General features: G+C 35.6%; 1 protein-coding gene and 1 long non-coding RNA gene across 2 annotated transcripts in view; one reads left to right on the top strand and one right to left on the bottom strand.

Moving 5' to 3' along the window:
* The window catches only part of LOC143751720 (uncharacterized), a 286935-nt gene that overhangs the window by 161171 nt on the left and 102490 nt on the right, over positions 1-23274 (bottom strand). The gene's annotated exons all lie outside the window — the stretch shown is intronic.
* The window catches only part of acad11 (acyl-CoA dehydrogenase family, member 11), an 81518-nt gene continuing 58653 nt past the window's right edge, over positions 410-23274 (top strand). Inside the window, exons 1-13 of the mRNA XM_077244352.1 lie at positions 410-598; positions 700-799; positions 1808-1933; positions 2226-2387; positions 2526-2690; positions 5550-5691; positions 6072-6193; positions 7470-7576; positions 7931-8045; positions 8368-8445; positions 8828-8966; positions 9749-9856; positions 19923-20021. Coding sequence (XP_077100467.1) covers positions 474-598; positions 700-799; positions 1808-1933; positions 2226-2387; positions 2526-2690; positions 5550-5691; positions 6072-6193; positions 7470-7576; positions 7931-8045; positions 8368-8445; positions 8828-8966; positions 9749-9856; positions 19923-20021 — 1588 coding nt within the window. The 5' untranslated portion in view covers positions 410-473. The remainder of the gene's footprint in view (positions 599-699; positions 800-1807; positions 1934-2225; positions 2388-2525; positions 2691-5549; positions 5692-6071; positions 6194-7469; positions 7577-7930; positions 8046-8367; positions 8446-8827; positions 8967-9748; positions 9857-19922; positions 20022-23274) is intronic.

The following is a 23274-nucleotide window of genomic DNA, read 5'->3' on the forward strand; positions in this document are numbered from 1 at the left end:
ATTTAATCAAGGCAATGGTCATATATTTATTCCATGTTATAGGGTAAATAATTTAATATGAAAATTGAAACATGAAAAAGTTATTTATTTCTTTATTTAGTTAGTAAGTTAGTTAATTCGTTAGTACAATTTGTACACCTTTTGCAGCTAAACTAGGTTGTCAATTCTCATTTTGGTGCTTAATATAGGCCTACTGTTTAAAAGGTCAAATTGTAAACAGTTATTAAGCACATGCTATAAATTTTTCTGAACATCTGTATTATTATCTTATCAGAACTTTGGATCAGTTTTAGATTTTAGAATTTTAGCGCATTTAGATTTATCCCATAAATATCTAAGTGCTTCCTGTACCACTTTTCAGAAGTGGGACTTTTATGATATTTTTTTCCTCGGTTAGTTGATGACTTTTATTTTGAAATCGCCCACAACAGTTTGAATCGTGAACTTTATTTCTCAATTTATTTTAAGTCGTCATGGATCGCCAAACCACCGCTGTCCGTCCAGAACATCGATTTGACACCAATAACTTGAAAATATATTTGTCAGGGAAACTTGACAGCTTTTCAGGCAACAGATCTTTAACTGTGCAGCAGTACATGTAAGAAATCTCCCAACACATCTCCTTTAGATGCACCTCATCAAAACCCATGCTTTGTTGGTTTGTTATTGTATTGCATTTTATTTATTTGTTTTGAATAGAGCTGGTCAGTCCAACCCAACGTTTTACATTGAGACTGCAGACAAGCGTTATGTGCTCAGAAAGAAACCTCCAGGAGAACTGCTGCCTGGAGCTCATAAGGTAGGCTACTATTGTTAAATATCGTATTAATGTAAAAAAGCAGGATAACATGCATATTTATAGAATATTGTAATGGTGAGTTTAATACAGCTTAGTTGGGTCAATCAAACGCTGTTGTGAACATGCAAAAAGGACTTTGACACCAGTGACTGTACTTGACAACGCAAAACATAATTACATGTAGTAGCCTACGTTAATCAGCAGAGGGAGACAGAACCAAAGAATACTAAGTCAAATGTGCAAGATTGTAAACTTCTTGCTGTTTTTTTTTCTCAGTAAATGCTTTACATTTTTTTTATGCCATGTAACTTAACAGTTATCCATCTTTTGTATTTTGTCACGTTTTTCAACTAACTTGAACAGCTTTTATGTTTAAAAGGCAAAACCGTACAGATTTCTAAAATCTGCTGCCATAAAATATTTGCTATCTATTCCTCTTAAAATTTCGAAATAGGTGCATTTTGGATGAGGCAGGTGAATATTCAAACACTTATATAACAAACTAAACATATAAATTGAAATAAGGCTGAAATTAAAAATATATTAGATTAAAAAGTTAAACTTAAACTAAAATGAGAAATGTGGTCTTGGCAAATAACTAAAATAACATAACGTACTAAAATTAAAAAAATTGAAATAATTTTTAAATCACAAGACTAATATTAAATTATAAAATATATAATGATTGAATGAATGAGGCATTTATATAGCACTTGTATATGTACTACTTTACACCAATATAAAAAATAAAAAAATAAATGAAAATTAATTCAAAATATAAATAAATAATATACTAATATATAAATATTTCTAAGATAACACTGAAACCTCATTAGACTTATTATATTCAGTGTCCTTTTCTACTGTACATTATAATGTTTTAATTTCTGTTAAAGTAATTTTTTTGTTTAAAGACAGATTAAATAGTAATTATGTGTAATATTAAATATCACCATGGTTTCACTCAAACAAAACATGATCATGTAGTGTTTGAATTTTTGTGTGCAGGTAGATAGAGAGTATGCTGTACAAAAGGCTCTGTATTCTGTTGGCTTTCCTGTTCCTCACCCTGTGATGTACTGCACAGATACTAGTGTCATCGGCACAGAGTTCTACATCATGGAGCATGTACAGGTACTCGTACCCCGTGGAAGTTACCTTGATTGTTAATTTAATTTATGTTGTTACAATGTTGGACCATATCGGAGTTAAATATAGCCACATTGAGCCAACATTTCTCAGTTTTTGAATTCTTTCTGAGATTCAATCTAACAGCTCTAGCAGTTCAAGTTTTGCACTATGCCAGAAGGGGGCAGTCATGATTGATTTTTCACCTCACCTTTTTAGTCTGTGTAGTTTTCAATGGTTTAAGAATGGAGGAACATCAAGGGTGATGTTATTCTGTATATGTATGTCTGCACATCAGGGACGTATATTCAGGGACTTGAGGCTCCCAGGGGTCAGTGCGGCAGAGCGAACAGCTTTGTATGTGGCTGCAGTGGAGACTCTAGCCAAACTTCACTCTCTGGACGTTGATACGCTCAGCCTCCTGGGATACGGAAAGGGGTCAGGTTATTGTAAAAGACAGGTGAGATAAAGACATTATCAGTCATGAGGTATTGACCTGAAATCAAAATTTTAAATTCAGACTATTATTAAACTCTATATCTATGGTCATCTTTTAACCCGCCAAGAACTTATTTTTTAAATTATGTCTTGTTTTCAGGTGTCCACATGGACAAAGCAGTACAAAGCCTCTGCCCACAAAGAGAATCCAGCCATGGATAAACTTTGTGATTGGCTAAACCACAACCTGCCAACCAGTGACAATGAAGTGTCCCTTGTTCATGGAGATTTCCGAATTGACAACCTGATATTCCACCCTACAGAGGTACTAATACCTACGATAAGTCAAGTCACCTTTATTTATATAGGTATTAGCGCTTTATACAATACAGATTATTCAAAGCAGCTTTACAGTGATAAACGGGTAAATAATGATCAGTGATGCAAATAGAGGTCAATTCTGCTGTAAAGCAGCTCTAGAAATACAATAGTGTCATTGTTCAGTTCAGTGTTGATTCAGTTCCTTTCAATTATTGTATTAAGTTCCTTAATTATGGAAAGAGTTCAATTCATCTATACAGCAGCTCTAATTTGAATTATGGGCTCCCTCCATTCTGATGATTTTTTTCTTCTTAAATAATTCAACAAAATAAATAGTTGATTAATGCCATAACAGTCACTGCTCTTGACTGAATCACTTTTGTAACTTTAATAAGGATCAATTTATTTAGTCAAGATTATATTCAGTGTTATTTTACATTTGATGATTCAATTTCTGTACCTGAAAACTACTGTTAGACAACCTTGAAAAACACTTTATTTTATTTGCACATTTGGTCTTGCTATTGTATTTATTTGTGCTATTGCTTGTAGTTTGATTATTTGTTCTTATTTTCTTTTTTTATTTGACAGTAGTCCTTATTTTTCCTGAACATAGCACTAAAACCGTAATACAGTCCGAACCGTGAGTAATTTGAACCGTTACACATGTTTAAAAGTTTGAAAATCAGACATCAAATAATATACAGGTCCTTCTAAAAAAATTAGCATATTGTAATAAAGTCAATTATTTTCCATAATGTAATGATAAAAATTAAACTTTCATATATTTTAGATTCATTGCACACCAACTGAAATATTTCAGGTCTTTTATTGTTTTAATACTGATGATTTTGGCATACAGCTCATGAAAACCCAAAATTCCTATCTAAAAAAATTAGCACATCATGAAAAGGGTCTCTAAACGAGCTATTAACCTAATCATCTGAATCAACTAATTAACTCTAAACACCTGCAAAAGATTCCTGAGGCTTTTAAAAACTCCCAGCCTGTTTCATTACTCAAAACCGCAATCATGGGTAAGACTGCCGACCTGACTGCTGTCCAGAAGGCCATCATTGACACCCTCAAGCAAGAGGGTAAGACACAAAAAGAAATTTCTGAACAAATAGGCTGTTCCCAGAGTGCTGTATCAAGACACCTCAGTGGGAAGTCTGTGGGAAGGAAAAAGTGTGGCAAAAAACGCTGCACAACGAGAAGAGGTGACCGGACCCTGAGGAAGATTGTGGAGAAGGACCGATTCCAGACCTTGGGGGACCTGCGGAAGCAGTGGACTGAGTCTGGAGTAGAAACATCCAGAGCCACCGTGCACAGGCGTGTGCAGGAAATGGGCTACAGGTGCCGCATTCCCCAGGTCAAGCCACTTTTGAACCAGAAACAGCGGCAGAAGCGCCTGACCTGGGCTACAGAGAAGCAGCACTGGACTGTTGCTCAGTGGTCCAAAGTACTTTTTTCCGATGAAAGCAAATTTTGTATGTCATTCGGAAATCAAGATGCCAGAGTCTGGAGGAAGACTGGGGAGAAGGGAATGCCAAAATGCCTGAAGTCCAGTGTCAAGTAGCAACAGTCAGTGATGGTCTGGGGTGCCATGTCAGCTGCTGGTGTTGGTCCACTGTGTTTTATCAAGGGCAGGGTCAATGCAGCTAGCTATCAGGAGATTTTGGAGCACTTCATGCTTCCATCTGCTGAAAAGCTATATGGAGATGAAGATTTAATTTTTCAGCACGACCTGGCACCTGCTCACAGTGCCAAAACCACTGGTAAATGGTTTACTGACCATGGAATTACTGTGCTCAATTGGCCTGCCAACTCTCCTGACCTGAACCCCATAGAGAATCTGTGGGATATTGTGAAGAGAAAGTTGAGAGACGCAAGACCCAACACTCTGGATGAGCTTAAGGCCGCTATCGAAGCATCGTGGGCCTCCATAACACCTCAGCAGTGCCACAGGCTGATTGCCTCCATGCCACGCCGCACTGATTGCGGTTTTGAGTAATGAAACAGGCTGGGAGTTTTTAAAAGCCTCAGGAATCTTTTGCAGGTGTTTAGAGTTAATTAGTTGATTCAGATGATTAGGTTAATAGCTCGTTTAGAGACCCTTTTGATGATGTGCTAATTTTTTGAGATAGGAATTTTGGGTTTTCATGAGCTGTATGCCAAAATCATCAGTATTAAAACAATAAAAGACCTGAAATATTTCAGTTGGTGTGCAATGAATCTAAAATATATGAAAGTTAAATTTTTATCATTACATTATGGAAAATAATGAACTTTATCACAATATGCTAATTTTTTGAGAAGGACCTGTATATAATCTTTTGTACAGTTATAAATTACTTTACTGACACCTTTGATCAATATATGTGTCCTTGTTGAATAAAAGTATTCATTTTTAAAAATGTTATGTCTATTTGTTGGACTTAATAAGAAGTAAGGAAATTCCTCCATAGAATCTTGGCAATCAAGTTTAATGCAAAGTGAAAATGTTTCATTATTACAGTGGCATTACCTTTTTAGAGCCTCAGGACTTTTTAAGCTTACATACCATTGTCAGCGGATGATTTATCACAGAGAGAATTGTAAAGATCAAGTAAATCAAAACCAACTGGCAGAGCAAGTCTTAATTGAACCACCCATTATAATGTCACATGTCTTTTAGCAGAACATTCTTAATAAGCTTATTGAAACACTATTTTCTCACATAATATTTTGTAATGATGGGTAATAGATATAACAATGTGTTTCTGTCAGTCAAACCAAAACCTCAGTCCCTGCTATGAAAGAGTTCAGACTTTTACATGTGGTAACATATGGGTCTCCTGAAAGTTTTATTATCTCTCTTCAGGCTCGTGTGCTGGCTGTGCTGGATTGGGAATTGTCCACTACTGGACAGCCAATAGCAGACTTGGCTTATTTCCTCATGCCACACTATTGGCCCAGTCACTACAAAGTCATCAGCACAATGGGCGGAGTTACAGGAGTAGAAGGTGGAGAATCTCTTTTTTTTTATTATTATATTTTTGTAGCGTTAATGGGATAATTCATTATTTACTCATACTCATGTTGTTCCAAACCCACAAGGCTTTGATTAATTGGTTTGGTTTTACTATGCCTTTATAACCCTTTTAGATCTTTTAACTTTTGGTTACCTGGACTTTATGTGAAGGGACAGAAACCCCTCAGGTTTCTTTAAAAAATAAAGATGAACCAAAGTCTTATGGGTTTAGACCACCATGATTGTGAATAAATGATGACCGAATTTCCATTTTTGGGTTAACTAATCTTTTAAGGAAACGGTGTCCTTTTATGCTATTTTATTATTCCTCTCTATATTTTATGTTTTAATTCATCTGTTGCTTTTGAGCAGGAATTCCCTCATCAGATGACCTGATCTCCATTTACTGCTGTTGTCGAGGGATCCCAAACTCTCTCCCCCAGCTAAACTTCTTTATTTCCATGGCCATTTTCAAAATGGCTGCAATTGCGCAGGTATTAAGTTCATGCAGTCCACGTCAAGACATTGTTGTTAAAACAAAGTTAAACTGTTTGTGCCAATCAGATAAAAACACACACTTATATAAAGGAAGTACATTCACCTGCTGCTAGACTTTAAAGTTACCGTAAAGTTTTACACAAAATTACAGTAGTAATATAAAATAGTCATTGTGGCGAGCAAGGACGAGGCCGAGGGCTGTGAGAGAGCGGCACGAGGCTGGTGGCGTGATTGATAATGAGCGACGCACCGGTCTCTCTCGATCTTCACTGTCGTCGCTCCTCCTTTATTCTTCCGCTCCTCCGTGAGAGATACGAGACTGCTCATTATCAATCACGCCACCGGCCTCGCGCCGCTCTCTCCCCGCCCTCGGCCTAATCCTGCTCGCCACAGTAATATTTCTCAAAGATTATTACATGATTAATGGACATTTAATATCATTCTGATTTGAAATATTCATTATTTGCGGGGAAAAGGAGAGTGTAGTACAATGAGAGACATGAAACTGTGCAAAAGTTCGGGATCAAGTTTTTCTTTAATGAAAATTAATACTTTATTCAGCAATAATGCATTAAATTAATAAAAAGAATTACAGTAAAGACATTTATAATTTTACAAAAAAATCTGTTTACAATAAATGCTGTTCTATTAATTTCTATTCATCAGAATCCTGACAAAATGTATCACGACTTCCACAAGAATGATAAGCAGCATGTCCATTGTCAAATTGTTTTCAGTATTGATAATTATAGGAAAAATTTCTTGAGCATAAAATCAGCATATTAGAATGATTTCTGAAGAATCACGTGACTCTAAAGACTGGAGTCTGATACTGCCAGAGCTGATACTACCGGAGTAATGGCTGCTGAAAATCTGTGTTTTGCCAGCAGGAACAAATTACATGAAGGAAATCAGTTGCTTGGAAAAACTGTCAATTATTCATGGCCATAAACCAACTACACTACAGTATGTTTGACTACAACTGACCAATCAGAATCAAGTTGTGGCAAGTTGGCCTTGTCCTGCTTGTCACAAAGTATTCCAGAGCCATGTATTAAAATGAGAAAAACATATTTAATAAACATATTTCTATGAAGGTAAATTATTTTACTCCCAGAATGTCAGTTGTATGCAGTAGTTCATGGTTGCGAATGACCGGTGAACCTTCTGTTTATTTTGTCTTATGAAACACAACTATACACAGAGAAAAACACACAGGTGCTAAACTTATTCAGGACCAATAATTCTCTTTCTCTCCCCATTTTATGCGAGGGGATTTATGCAAGGCATTTGTTGGGCAATGCCAGTTCAATGAACGCAGCTGAGTTTGGAGAGAGCGTGGAGCCGTTAGCCGAGCTGGGTTTACAGATTGCCTTCAGGTACAAGAGCACAATCTCAACTCTTCATGCACATTAGAGGAATTACTAGCATGACTTAATGGTTATTTTCAGTTTTACAATTTTCTAAAAAGACTTTATAAGGATATCTTTCATTATTTCACTTCGACAACAAGTTTTGTTTATAAAGCATGGTGTGTTTTGGTTTTATTTTGTGGCTTATCTTTGAAGTTGTTTCGGAAACAGCAGAATATGTAATTAAAGGTGTTTCCATGTAAGCAGGGTGTATAATTATCGGTTGTATTTTTATTGTCAGGGTATGTTGGTTGAAATTTTGCTTGGATGTAATTATAAATAATGATGGTATTTTATAAAGGATGTGGGTTTGGATTGCAGCTCCACATTATCCCTTCCGATCTCTGATCAGCTGTTCATGCAGTCACCCAAAGGTCAGGTTGTCCTTCAGCGTGTGAAAGAGTTTATGAGAAAGCACATACTTCCTGCGCAAAAGGTCAGCACTGTCGTCAGCTGTGTGGATAATTCTCACGAGAGAACAGAAAGATATGATGTCAAAACATCTTTCATATTATCAGGAGATGATCTGGTTATTTGAATTTATGCAAATATAAAATGCTAAAAAAGTCTACAAATTTTGTATTAAATTATAGTTAAAAAATGAATACAATTAAAATAAAATGATAATGTATTTGATTAATAATAATAATTATTATTATTATTATCATCATTTATTTCTTTGTGTACAATTATATTGTTTGTGTTTTTAATTACTATAAGGAGAATCTTATTTCCCCCTTTTATTTTCTCTTGTATAGAAAGTAAAGGAGTACTTTGCCAAACACAAGGACACACCTGAGAGATGGCACACACCTCCTGTGTTAGAGGAGTTGAAGGTGATGATACATACAATCATTGGAATATTATATAGTACCATCATATCACAACTTATACTGCTGTTTGGGGTCATTAAGATTTACATTAAATTGATCAGAAGTGACAACATAAAGACAATAATCCATTATGGATTCCACAAAAAATTTGGATTCCATAAAAAAACAGCACAACTGTTTTTTCAACGTTGATAATGATAAGAAATGTTTCTTGAACATCAAATCAGCATATTAGAAGGATTTCTGAAAGGATCATGTGATAGTGAAGACTGGAGTAATGGCTGGAGTAAATTATACCAACCCCATCAGTGGTGTAGCTGCAAAGAATAATGTATCTAATTGAACTGGAGCGAGTAATATTTTCTCTATGTATCTGTGTGAGCAGGCAAAGGCTCGAGCCGCAGGCTTGTGGAATTTGTTTCTTCCTGCAGAGAGTGGCCTCTCTCAGCTGGATTATGCTCATATCGCAGAAGAGACCGGACACTGCTTTTACGCCCCCGAAGTCTTCAACTGCCAAGCCCCAGGTGGGTGGTTGCCTCTGCATGAGTCAGAAATGTGATTGTTTTTGTGAGGCTTTTTGATTTTGGCCTAAAGCTACTTAAGGTACACACACTTCTTACTTATAATATATAAGTGTATTATTATATATTATAGTACAGAATAATAATAGTAACATGAAATGTAACAAGTTTTACAACCATAATTCGTGAAAATCAGGTTCATCAGAGAAATATCATATTTTGAGTATATCTACTTTTTTTTTTGTCTATACTGATATTTTTTTTTATATTTAGTGTAAATTGTTGTATAATGTCATATAATTATATTTGGTGTGATTTGTAGACGTATTTTCTATTTAAAACAGAAAATCTCGCTCAATACTACATGTCAGCAATCAACATAACTGTATTTACAGTACCGTTCAAAAATTTGGGGTTGGTAAGATTTTAAATGTTTTTGAAAGACATTAGTCTATTATGCTCATGAAAGCTGCTTTTATTTGATCAAAATAAGTAAAAACAGTTATATTGTAAAATATTATTATAATTTAAAGTTTTCTATTTTAACATATTTTAAAATGTTTTTTTAGCATCTGTTACTCTTCAGTGTCACATGATCCTTCAGAACTCATTAAGAAAAATATTAGAAATAGCATTATACAAGTTTTTCACTTGATCAATTTAATGTATCCTTGCAGAATAAAAGTATTTATTTCTTAAAAACAATCTTACTGACCTTAAATTTGGAACAACAGTCTAAATTCTGAGTGACTTATGGTAATATTGATACAGTAAATGTCTAACAGACACTGGGAATATGGAAGTGCTGCACCTGTTTGGCACTGAGGAACAGAAGAGACTCTGGCTGGAGCCCTTGCTGAGAGGAGACATACGGTCCTGCTTCTGTATGACAGGTGATGCGTGTAAAACAACTTATTTTCAAAACTTACTAACTAACTGATCAGTTTTAAGGAAGCTTATTATTATTAAGCTGGTTTCTGGTTCATCTGACTGTCTGGACATTTTTTTAAAGCTGTTAATTCTTACATTTTTGGTAACACTTTATAATAACTTTATAATAACTGCATGCTATGAATATTAGTTAAGCATTAGTAAAAAGTTAATTAATCATTTATGAAGCATTAATATACATTAATAAGCAGTTTATAAATACAGCTATACATGCTTTATTCTCGATTTACTACGCATATCTATAATGTATTTAATAATTGTATTTTCATACATTCAGGCTGGAGCCATCTTTGGAAAACAGTTTCGACCAGTCGAACCACGAATGCGGTGCTACGTGAGCTGAACTGTGACTATCGACCAGCACGACGTTTGTGGTTCGACTGGTCGAAACTGTTTTCCAAAGATGGCTCCTGCCTGTATACACGAAGTGTACTGTCCTTATAAAGTATCTTCTTATTAAACTGTCTGTACACTTACAAAGTTCTCAATGCTTCGGTTTGCAGCTAGGGACCCTCATTATGCTACCGTGTTAATGTGGGGCTATTTTGAGCCTTGTTAGTGGTATTAACTAGCGATTTTTATTTTTTACTTATTCTATGCCCTATATACTAGCGTTATAAGCTAATCTGTGGTAAAACTAAAGCTAAAACTGAGTACATTCGATTATCATGAAAACGCATCCCAGAGAACGGTCGACTCGGTACCCATGTGTTATTTACCCCTAGGTTCATTTTTGGCCGGAAAACAGCTAAGGGGTTAATGATCAGTTTATAATTTCTAAATTATGTTTTACATTATTTACAAACCAGTTAGGAATTGTCTGTGGTTCACAAGATCATTTAGAAAGTGTAAGTAAATGGTTAATAAACTATTTAAACGTACATTTATACATCTTATTATTTAGACATATAGTAGTAGTTACTCAGTGTGTTAATAAATGCTTTATTAACATGTATTCCTACTGTATTTCATGATTAATTCAGGTAGTTATAACACATTTAGTAGTTGTCAGTTAACTATTTTTGTGAGCTCATCTAAAGTGTGGACTATTTATACCTCTGTGAGTTGGTAAAGTTGTAGTTGGTTTCAGGCAAAGAAGTTCAGCAGATTCATGACGGTTGAAAGGTTATGAGAGATGACCAAGAAGGGTGTAAGTCTAGTGTATTGTTTTGGACAGAAGTGGACAGGTTTTCCATGGAGATATTGTCTATTAGTAAGTTTTTCCAAGATGCAATATATGTATTGTGTTCCTTAATCTCCAGTTGATGAGGATAGTTTCTTGTCGATAGTTTGCGCCACAAGAAGTAATTGACTGTTTGTGTTGTTTAAATTGATTATGGATATGTGACTCAATATGCAGAGGGAGGGAGATATTGGAATGTGACATCCCATAAGGTCGGATAGTGATTCAGTAACGTTTTCCCTGATTTTGTTTAATTGGGGTGCAATGCCAAATGGTGTGAACCTAGGTGGGTGGGTTATTTTGTGTGCAGTGTGGACAGGTTTCTGAAGTAAATCCTATTAGAAACTATTTCCATCCAGTTAGTGGTAGAAATGTTGTGCTTCCAGTCCTCCTTGTGTTTTTAGTTTCTGTAGGGTCGTCAATTTAATTCTTGGGGTCTTATTTTCCAGTAGAATTTGGTAATGGTTGAGTCTAGAGATTTAAACCAGGTGAGGGTGAGTTGTATTGGAGTCATTGAGAATAAATAGTTTAATTTAGTGAGTGCTGTCTTTTTTTATGACTGATATTTTGCCCGAAGTGTATAATGATGAGTTCATCCAGCGTTGAAGATATCACTTGTTTTGAGGAATGGAGTAAAGTTAATACAAAACAGCTCCGACAGCCTGGGGGAAACATGAATGCCTAAGTATGTAATGTGATTGGTGCAGAGGAATAGGTGGTTTATTTGATGTCACATCCAAGCTGTAATGAAAGAATAGAAGATTTACTCCAGTTAAATGAGTATTCAGAAATATTAGAGAAAGAATCAATGAGTATAATAATTTCATGTAATGATGATAGGGATACAGTACAGGGTTCCCGCGGATCCTTAAAAAGTCTTAAATTATATTTTTAAAATATAAGGCCATAAAAAGTCTTATAAAGTCTTATTTTTACTTATGAAAGGTCTTAAATTTTAGATGACACTTCGACTTAGACATGTCTAAATGTTTTCCAAATTAAAACTATCTAATACGCGTAGTATTATTTTTTATTATTCTATCTTTGTGGATTTGCTTGTTCACGTGACAATTCGCATCACATTCGCGGCAGAATAACGTCTGTCTCCTGCACGCGAGAGAGGAGAGAAGAAAGTTGGTAAATGTCAGTTCAGTCGTAAGTTCATTCTTTATGTGCGTAGGGGTGTGCGATGTTGTCTACTGTTTTAACGATGTAGGAGGCACTGTGAGCTGACATCGCATTTGTCTCTCGCGCTTTCACTGCGTGATGTGTGCAGTTATAGGTAGGCCTATGTCCCCGAATTAGTTTTTGTCTTATATTTACAGGTCCTTCTCAAAAAATTAGCATATTGTGATAAAGTCCATTATTTTCCATAATGTAATGATAAAAATTAAACTTTCATATATTTTAGATTCATTGCACACCAACTGAAATATTTCAGGTCTTTTATTGTATTAATATGGATGATTTTGGCATACAGCTCATGAAAACCCCAAATTCCTATCTCAAAAAATTAGCATATCATGAAAAGGGTCTCTAAACGAGCTATTAACCTAATCATCTGACTCAACTAATTAACTCTAAACACCTGCAAAAGATTCCTGAGGCTTTTAAAAACTCCCAGCCTGTTTCATTACTCAAAACCGCAATCATGGGTAAGACTGCCGACCTGACTGCTGTCCAGAAGGCCATCATTGACACCCTCAAGCAAGAGGGTAAGACACAGAAAGAAATTTCTGACCAAATAGGCTGTTCCCAGAGTGCTGTATCAAGGCACCTCAGTGGGAAGTCTGTGGGAAGGAAAAAGTGTGGCAAAAAACGCTGCACAACGAGAAGAGGTGACCGGACCCTGAGGAAGATTGTGGAGAAGGACCGATTCCAGACCTTGGGGGACCTGCGGAAGCAGTGGACTGAGTCTGGAGTAGAAACATCCAGAGCCACCGTGCACAGGCGTGTGCAGGAAATGGGCTACAGATGCCGCATTCCCCAGGTCAAGCCACTTTTGAACCAGAAACAGCGGCAGAAGCGCCTGACCTGGGCTACAGAGAAGCAGCACTGGACTGTTGCTCAGTGGTCCAAAGTACTTTTTTCGGATGAAAGCAAATTTTGCATGTCATTCGGAAATCAAGGTGCCAGAGTCTGGAGGAAGACTGAGGAGAAGGAAATGCCAAAATGCCTAAAGTCCAGTGTCAAGTACCCACAGTCAGTGATGGTCTGGGGTGCCATGTCAGCTGCTGGTGTTGGTCCACTGTGTTTTATCAAGGGCAGGGTCAATGCAGCTAGCTATCAGGAGATTTTGGAGCACTTCATGCTTCCATCTGCTGAAAAGGTTTATGGAGATGAAGATTTCATTTTTCAGCACGACCTGGCACCTGCTCACAGTGCCAAAACCACTGGTAAATGGTTTACTGACCATGGTATTACTGTGCTCAATTGGCCTGCCAACTCTCCTGACCTGAACCCCATAGCGAATCTGTGGGATATTGTGAAGAGAAAGTTGAGAGACGCAAGACCCAACACTCTGGATGAGCTTAAGGCCGCTATCGAAGCATCCTGGGCCTCCATAACACCTCAGCAGTGCCACAGGCTGATTGCCTCCATGCCACACCGTATTGAAGCAGTCATTTCTGCAAAAGGATTCCCGACCAAGTATTGAGTGCATAACTGAACATAATTATTTGAAGGTTGACTTTTTTTATTATTATTAAAAACACTTATTTTATTGGTCGGATGAAATATGCTAATTTTTTGAGATAGGAATTTTGGGTTTTCATGAGCTGTATGCCAAAATCATCAGTATTAAAACAATAAAAGACCTGAAATATTTCAGTTGGTGTGAAATGAATCTAAAATATATGAGAGTTTAATTTTTATCATTACATTATGGAAAATAATAAACTTTATCACAATATGCTAATTTTTTGAGAAGGACCTGTATATCATATTATGTTCTTATATTAGAATATCACATCAGTAAGAATGCCGTTTTCCCGTGCACAAGTGTGATATATTTATGTTATACAATAGTTAAATTAAAAATAAATTAACATTGTGAGTTACTTTTTAGACACCATATTGTCAATATTGTTTGTTTTCCCTTTATTTCGCCGACTAGAATTTCAAAATGAAACCGTAGCTGAGTCTCAATGCAATAGACAGCAATGATTTTTTGACTGAAATCCGCGTTTTGAACGAGTCATTTTAACGATTCAATGAACAATCACTTGTTTCTTTCCCGAATGAATCAGCCGTTTGAACAAATCGGTTGAATGAATGACTCCCTCAACTCGCTTACGGTATTAAGACAGTGAATTGCCGCCGCCTACTGGCGGTTTTAGTTTCATATTTAAAGTACCCTTTAATTAAAACGTTAAAATTAGAAATCATTTCATATTTAAATATTGAATATTGATTTAAAAAAAACTATCTCATAGCTTTATTTATGCAATTGTAAATGGAGTGTAAATATTAATGCCACTTCTGATGCCGCTTCTGTGTCACCTCTGCACTGCAAAGATGGATTTTGATTGAATGATTTAATTTGACTGGTAACGATGGTACTCTATAATTATTGTGTAATTAAGTATTATTGTATAAATAAGTATAATTACTGTATAATTTAATTTGAATAATTTGAATGTTAGTTTTTGACATAAAAGGTGATGAATAACTCAAAATAAGTTTAGAAAAAATTTCCATATATAGGTGAAAATGCCCCTGGAAATCAATTTAAGGTGGCAAATACTGCACATTAATTAATCATTTCTGTCATTACTGTGAACTGATCACTGCATAGAATATAAAAAATATGAATATCTTCGTGAGTCTGCTGTCAACAACAGGCCTATACCGGCCATTGCACCAGCACAAAAACTCAAATCAGTAAAAAAATATCATCTAATTATTATCAACAAAACGTTTAAAATATCGAGATATATTTTTGTCAATATTGCACACCCCTAATGTACGGTATTCATTTTGATTTCTTCAGGTCTTAAAAAGGTCTTAAAAGCCTTAAATTTGACTTTAAAAAGTGTGCAGGAACCCTGCAGTAATAAATCATCAGCGTAAAGGTTTATTTTTTGGTGTAGGCCTATATTTAGTGTTTGAATTCCTTTAGAATAGATGTTTTGACAGATGGCTGCTGCTAATGGTTCAATTAAAATGGTGAATAGTTAGGGGGAGAGTAGGCATTTTTGTCTAGTTCCCAGTGTAGTTCAAGCTATGTGATGTTAGTCAATTGGTTGAAGGTGATTTATATAGAATTTTGATCCAGTTAATGAATGACTCCCTAAAGCCAACGCGACTGGACATTTTTCTTTGGTGTGTTTACATAAGATTTATTAAACCGCTGAACGCAGCATAAGATAATAGAACAGAGCGCAGTTGTCTCCAGATATGGTTCACACTCAAGCCTCTCTAATTTTACACACTCATTAGTACTTGACTTATATGGAGGATTTATATTTAGGTTAATAATGAGATCTGTTTTCAATGAGTGAACAAGGAGTGGAATATCTGGTGGATGAGATTTAGGAAAACAAAGTGATTTTGATTCTCCTGCTAATAGAGCAACCCAAAAGATGGCTATAGAGTGTATATATGTGTGAGCACATGTGTAATAGTGATTTGAAAAGGCATCAAGTTTCTCAACATGCGTATACAGATGGTGTTGTAATGCCCCCAGAGTTTTCATATTTCATTATTTCTAGTGTGTGTGTGTGTGTGTCGTTTTAGCTGTCATACAGACAATAGCTGAAATTCTTACTTGTGTGTGTAACAAATGCCAGATTTCAAATGAAATTTCTACGCCAGGTTATCATTTCCGCCTTTACAGCCAGTCTCTCTTTTTTTCACTAGCAAAGAACCAGGAGATTATCCTCTACCACCTTTTTGACTTTTGACAAGGTTCCCTATTGTCCACAACAATATTCAAAGCCACCTCCGCCCTTTTAATTTATAAACACTAGTATTTTGTCCATATATTAAATTATGTAACTAAAATAATAATAATTCATGTTAAAATAATTAAGTGTCATGGAGTTTTAAACAATCTAGAGTGTATATGTGAGATCTATGTTTGGTTTCCAAGACTATGTGAATCCTGGTTCTTCATAGACAAACTCTTGTTGAGGGGGTGAATTAAAATAATAAATACCTTGTTAAATGTTTTCATCTCTGTGAAGCAAGAGAAAGTGGATGACCGAGGATGGTCCATAAATTCAGTACTGGGCCTGGCTCACTGTCTAGACTGTGAATCGGCTCTCTCTACACCACTTCTCTGACTGTGCGGCAATACTGGTTTTAGTTATCTTTTGTGTCTTATTGCGCTTAAACAAAAACGCATACAATTATGTCAAAATGCCAGGTTTTGTATCCTCGTAAGCAGCCTTAAATTACTTAAGTTTTAAATGAACGTAAAGAGATGACAGAAAAGTGGATGGGTGTCAAATCAGCATCATATGCTTCAGGTCTTAAAGGGTAAGTTGGGCGTTTTACAAGTAAAGCCCTGTTTTAAGATTGTTTCTGATGAAATCGAACTGTTAAGATTAAAATTTGGACAAATGCTGCCCTCCCGAGAATTTTAGGTTTTTGTGTTAGCACCCCCCCCACCTATACAATGGTTTCATAGGTGCATTGGAACAATCATTCATATAAACGCATTAAACTTTAGTTTACAAAGATGTGAAACTCACCGAGTGGTCTGTGGTGTTCACTGATATGCTCACGCAAAAATCTAAAATTCTCGGGACAGCAGCATTTGTCCAAATTTTAATCTTAACCGTTCGATTTCATCAGAAACGATCTTAAAACAGGGCTTTACTTGTAAAACGCAGAACTTACCCTTTAAAGTGACAACAGCATAATTTACCTGCTGAAATCTGTGTTATTAATGTTATTCAAAGATCAAATAAAAAAGAAAAGAAAAAGAGAAAAAAATAACTTGATCTCGTCTGAATAGCTTTTGTAGCTTTGATAAGGATTCATCTCTATTTAATTTATATTGTGAAAACTTTGAAGTGTTATTTTACATTGGATCATGTTATTCAATTTCTGTAGTATTTCTTGCCTGAATAATGCTGTTAGACCTACCCTTTCACTGTTTATTTAATTTGTATTTGTCTTCTATTGTATTTGTTTGTACTATCGCTTGTAATTTGTTTATTTGTCAAAATGGCAAGAACCGAATATTACTCTCAAATCATTAATGACGGTACTGCAAAACCAAACAAGATGTTTAAAGTAATCAACAAACTCCTTAAACCTACCAATTCACTTATTTGTTCCACTGTGCAGCAGTGCAATAAGTTTCTGATATTCTTTGCTGATAAAATTGAGAATATTTATCTGTCTATTACTTCTGTCTCTTTGTGTGCACCTCCTGAGATTCAGCCTGTAAATTCTCCACTTACCCGGTTTTCTAGTTTTCAAACGGTCACCATTGATTACATTTCCAAATTAATTATAACGATGAGTTCCACTACCTGTACTCTGGATCCTATTCCAACTCATGTTCTCAAGGAGTGTCTTTCATCTATCAGTCCTCTCATTTTGAACATTGTTAATGCTTCTCTTACTACTGGGGCCAGTTGCATAAACATAGCCAATATGTTAAGACTGTGTCTTTAGTTCTAGTATGACCAACTAACAGTTAGTCAAGGGGCAATTAGTCTTACTTTTTAGTATCAAATTAGACCAATCTACGTTTATATATAACTGACTTAAAACGGTTACGAACAGTTTAAAAGAAAAAAAATGTGATGACTAACTTTTAAGACTAGTCTTAGCCGTTTATGCAACTGGCCCCTGGACTTGTTCCCCAAGCCCTTAAGGTTGCTTCCATCACACCCGTTCTTAAAAAGCCTGGGTGTGATGTGTCTGATGTGTCTAATTACAGGCCAATATCTAATCTTCCTTTTTTGGCGAAGGTTTTGGAACGTGTTGTTATGTCACAACTACATTCTTACTTGTCCATGAATGAGCTTTAAGAACCTTTTCAATCTGGTTTTCGATCAGGACATAGTACTGAGACTGCCTTTGTCCGAGTTATGAATGACCTCCTCGTCTCTGCTGACTCTGGTGCCCTAACTATCTTGGTGCTGTTAGATATGAGTGCAGCTTTTGACACGGTGTGTCACTCTATATTGTTTGAGAGACACGAGACTTGGCTTGGTATTTCCGGTACAGTGTTGGAATGGTTTAAATCTTACCTCACTGATCGTAGCCAGTTTGTCACTTTAGAAAATAATAAATCTAACATTGGACAGGTATGTCAAGGTGTTCCTCAGGGGTCTGTCCTTGGCCCAATACTTTTTAATATTTACATGCTTCCTTTAGGACAGATTATTAGAAAGCATGGTTTGGGGTTCCACTTCTATGCTGATGATACTCAGATTTATATTAGCACAAAAACTAATATCACAGGTATATCAGCAACCCTTTCTGACTGTCTGCAGGAAATTAAATTATGGATGTACCACAATTTTCTTAAATTAAATGGTACAAAGTCAGAGGTTCTTTTAGATGGTACCCCTGCAGCTTCCTGTAATGGAAAAAAATGTAATTTGGACATTGAAAATAATGTACTATCTGCATCACCTCAAGTTCGCAACCTTGGTGTAATTTTTGATTCTCACTTAACACTTGAAGCACATATCAAGAGCATTTCAAAATCTGCATTCTTCCATTTAAGGAATATTGCCAGGATCAGGCCTTTTCTTTCATTACCTGATGCTGAAAGGCTTGTCCATGCACTTGTGACCTCTAGGCTTGATTATTGTAATGCCCTTTATCTTGGCCTACCTGCAAAGTCTATTAAGCGACTGCAACACATACAGAACTCAGCTGCACGTGTTCTTACACATACTCCTTTTCGTCAGCATATCTCTGGTGTGCTTAGGAACCTGCATTAGCTTCCGGTACATGCCCGTATTAATTTTTAATATCTTATTTTAACATATAAAGCCGTACATGGAACTGCACCATCATATATATGTGATTTAATTACGCCATATATGCCCTCTCGATCCCTCCGCTCCGCCCACTTTGTTCTACTTAAACAGCCTTCTTGTAGACTGAAAACGATGGGTGAAAGAGCTTTCTCTGTGGCAGCCCCCAGGTTGTGGAATGCACTTCCTTTAACTGTTAGGAATGCTACAACATTAACGAGTTTTAAGAAACTGTTAAAAACCCATCTTTTTTAAGAAGGTGTCTGTGTCTTAATCGGTGTATGTTAATGTATCTTAATTGTTAATGTATTTACTTTTGTACTGTACTTGTAGCGCTTTGGGTACAAGAAAAGCGCAATATAAATAACATTTTTTATTATTATTATTATTATTATTATTATTTGTCCTCATTTTTTTACTGACTGTTTACTTGTCTTCATAAATATTTAGAAATGTATATGAGTTTTTAATGCGCTATAAAAATTGGAATTGAGAATTGTGGCACACAAAAAAACAACAACAAAGTAACATGGGTCAAAAACTTTTTGTGACGGGGCCAGTGAACTTTTGTCAGGGCAAGTAAAAATCGGAAAAAAAAAAGATTACCATAAAGCCCGGCTATATTAAAAGCACAGGCTAAATATGACATTTATCATAATGGGCTTATGTGAAGATTTTTTTATGCTTTGGTTCACAAAAATATAACCAAATAAATAACCCTTTTGTGAATTTGCATCTTTAAAAACACATTGTCCCTAAAACCAGACTTTTACATAATATTAAAACATTTTTCAATAACATTTCTTCACTGCTTATTTTTTCTAAAATAATTTTTATTACTGAACCTGATACTCTGTCTTGTTTTTTTTTACTTAGAGCCAGATGTTGCTTCAAGTGATGCCACAAACATGGAGTGCACCCTTCACAGGGAAAAAGACCATTTTATCATTAACGGCAAAAAGTGGTGGAGCAGCGGTAAGTGTGTGAATGTCACAGAATGAGATCGAAAGTAGAAGGCGAGAAGAAATATTTTGTTTGTCAGTTGTCAAGAAAATAAATGTAGATTTTTTTAGGGTTTCTCCACTGTGGAGACTAAACACGTTAAAAGGAACACTGAAACAGCAGGAGTTCCAATTTCTTAGCCTTAGTATTTTAACCACAATTTCACCACAAAGACATAAAGAAATATATCACCAGAATGAATCATTCCACAAAACGACCATGTTCGTCCAAATCTTCACGATGACTGGCATGACATTTAAAAACTGTTTAAGATGTTTACACAAACCAGCTATGCAGAATCTGTGAACGATAAACACAGACTTGGGGAACTCAAAGCGCTCGCAACGGGTGGCAAAGCAGAAACAGACCCATTAGTCGAAGTTCCCGCCTCACAGCTTCAGAGCTAGATCTAACCCACGAGGATAAGCCTGCCATGATCTCTTCCTCCATTTGACAAGATTCAGGAAAAGTCACTGGATTTTCCCAATGTAAATGACAGGCTAACATTGTTTTTGTAAAACTTCCAGTTTGTGGCTTGTCTTTTACCTAATTTTCCACTTAAAAACTGAATCTTCATGAGTCATTTTTAAACCGAATCCGTTTGAATGAACAGTCTGCCCTCTTCTTTTATTTTTATCCATATTTTTAGGAAAGCTGACCGCAGGCATGCATAATTGCATTTTGTTGATGTGTTGAGTGACTGGGACTTGCTCGACAGGGATTAAAAAAATTTACTTTATGTGATGAAAGGCAGTTTTACCGTTTACTGTGGTGAGATAACATCAATGAAATGCCATCTTATCCTGTTTACAGTGCTGAAGGTTGTTTTTTTAATCTGTATGGGATGTTTACAGTTGCTTTGGTATTTTCCTCTTAGACATTGTATCCATCTATCTATCTATCTATCTATCTATCTATCTATCTATCTATCTATCTATCTATCTATCTATCTATCTATCTATCTATCTATCTATCTATCTATCTATCTATCTATCTATCTATCTATTGTTCTGTCTATCTATTGTTCTATCATTCTATCTATAAAACTTTTTTATTATTATTGAATCTTATTTCACTCTAAATCGTCACGTTTCAGTAAAATGGGTTGCACATTTTTCTGTTTGAATATGGGTCTAAAAAGATTACCTTGACAAGAAAGTTAAAGTTAAGAATAATTTTTTTTTTATTTTGGTGCATGTCTTTGCATCAACACTACCATTGCATGTAGTAGTTTCCCCTCTAAAAGACCACTTTCACATGAAACAAAATTTTGTTACCTCATAAATTCTGTTGTTTAGAAATATGTCTTATAAAAGACATTGTGGATTGAGAAGTTCACGGGTGGTCGGTTGACAGTTATGGGAGAAGTATCTTCAGATAGGAATAGTGACAAGTTTGAGATCTTTTTGTCTGATCTGACTTGTCACCAAAGTTGTTTTGTGTCTCTCTGAGGAGTTTTAAAAACCTCTCATCAGCGTATGTGGAAACAGGGATCTTTGTGTCTTTGAGAAATGGAAATTCAAGCTGTCCAGTGGTATCTCTTGCCCTGTTAAACTTGTGCAGATGTACAGATTCATCAGGGTACATTTGAAGTATGGCAAATCCAAATCATTTGGTTACAAGATGAGTCTGTTGTGTGGAAGTTCTTCATATCTCCTGTTTTTGAAGATGTTCAGATGTTGTTTTCCACTACTATCATAAACCACCATCAGTTCTGGGGATTGCTAAACATATCTTTATTGTTGACACATCTGGAGTGAATTTCAAACGGTTAATCATAGACAGTTTGGTGAAATGACATTCAATGGCCAAACACTTTTCACCTAGGAGCCTTCGGCAAGTATGGCTAATTTTGTTTAACTACTTTTAGTGGAAAAACACTTTTTAGTAAAAAAAACAAAAAAACATTGAATTATGTGACAACATTGGATACAAAGTATTGTTTTATCGATAAGAACTCTTGTTTTTCATGTTGTTGTCTTGCCGGATGGGTAGTTATTGTTTAAGTTCCGTTAGTTTTCCTAAGCACACTTGCAGTATTCAGATAGAAATTACATGATTTTAATTAAACAGAACTTATTGAATTACAGGATTGCGGTTTGTTTGTATTTACATACAGTACAACTGGATTTTGTTGGATGATTATCGGAGGTTCATTTTTGATTTATACATACTGTTTACTTATATATTCCATATACACTGTCTATTTTATAGATTATATACAGTAAATGTCATAATGTCTTGTACTGGATTCCTGGTGTTAAGCATTTGTTTCGCTTATCTCAATACATTTCTAAAATCCTCTGTCATATCTAAACTGAATATTGAACTTAATTCACTTGCTTGGAGAAAAATTGCTCCATATATGCTTAAGTCGTGAAACAAAGATAATTGGTTCTGGGTCCAAGACTGTATTTAATAGTATTTTTTTAAAATCATAATTGCGCTGGGGTTGGGGGGGTCAAGATTTTTTTTATTTTTTGTCTTCAGCTGATCACTTGCCTGCTTTTAAAAAGTCACATTACAAGTTCTGGGTTCACTACGTCTTGGACACCCAATTTTAAAGTTGAATCACTGTTTGAGCATCTATGATTTCGATATGTATATCATGTTTAGGATCATGATTTTTTCGGTAGGATTAGGGGGCTACCAGTTGGATTGTTAAGTTTGACGTCACACATCTCTTTTCGATCCAAATTAGATCAAACAACAAATGGAGATATAGGGTACAACTGGGCTAAAGGCGCATGGGGTAAAAGGCGCATTTGACTTTATTCTCTTAAGCCACTAGATGGCATAAAAATTCAGCTCAGAACTTTTCTTAAAAAACGCTTTTGAGGATGCATGTAGAAATATATAGATGATCTGATCTGATTGGGCTGACGGAAAGCAACGCAAAGTTGATTCTGTGCTTTTTTTTTTAAATGTACATTTATGTAGCAAATGAGAATTGATAAAATTGTTGACTATATTTTGTGACAAATGTCTTGTTGATGTTAAATTTTGTTCAAGCTTAACACAACAGTTTAGAATATGTAAAAGTATGGTATTTGGGGTAAAAGGCGCTCCTGCGGTTGGGGCGAAAGGCACAATAATTATTAGGGTTGCACGATAAATCGCAATTAACATGAAATTGTGCTTAAACCGATTTGGCTAATTGCGATTATGAAATCGCAAAGGCTGCGGTTTATTTATTTTATGCTTTATGCAGATTGTCAGTGAAGCA

This window comes from Siphateles boraxobius, unplaced genomic scaffold (assembly GCF_051911475.1).
Source record: "Siphateles boraxobius isolate OS27281-9 unplaced genomic scaffold, OSU_SipBor_1 26, whole genome shotgun sequence".
Taxonomy (NCBI): Eukaryota; Metazoa; Chordata; class Actinopteri; order Cypriniformes; family Leuciscidae; genus Siphateles; species Siphateles boraxobius.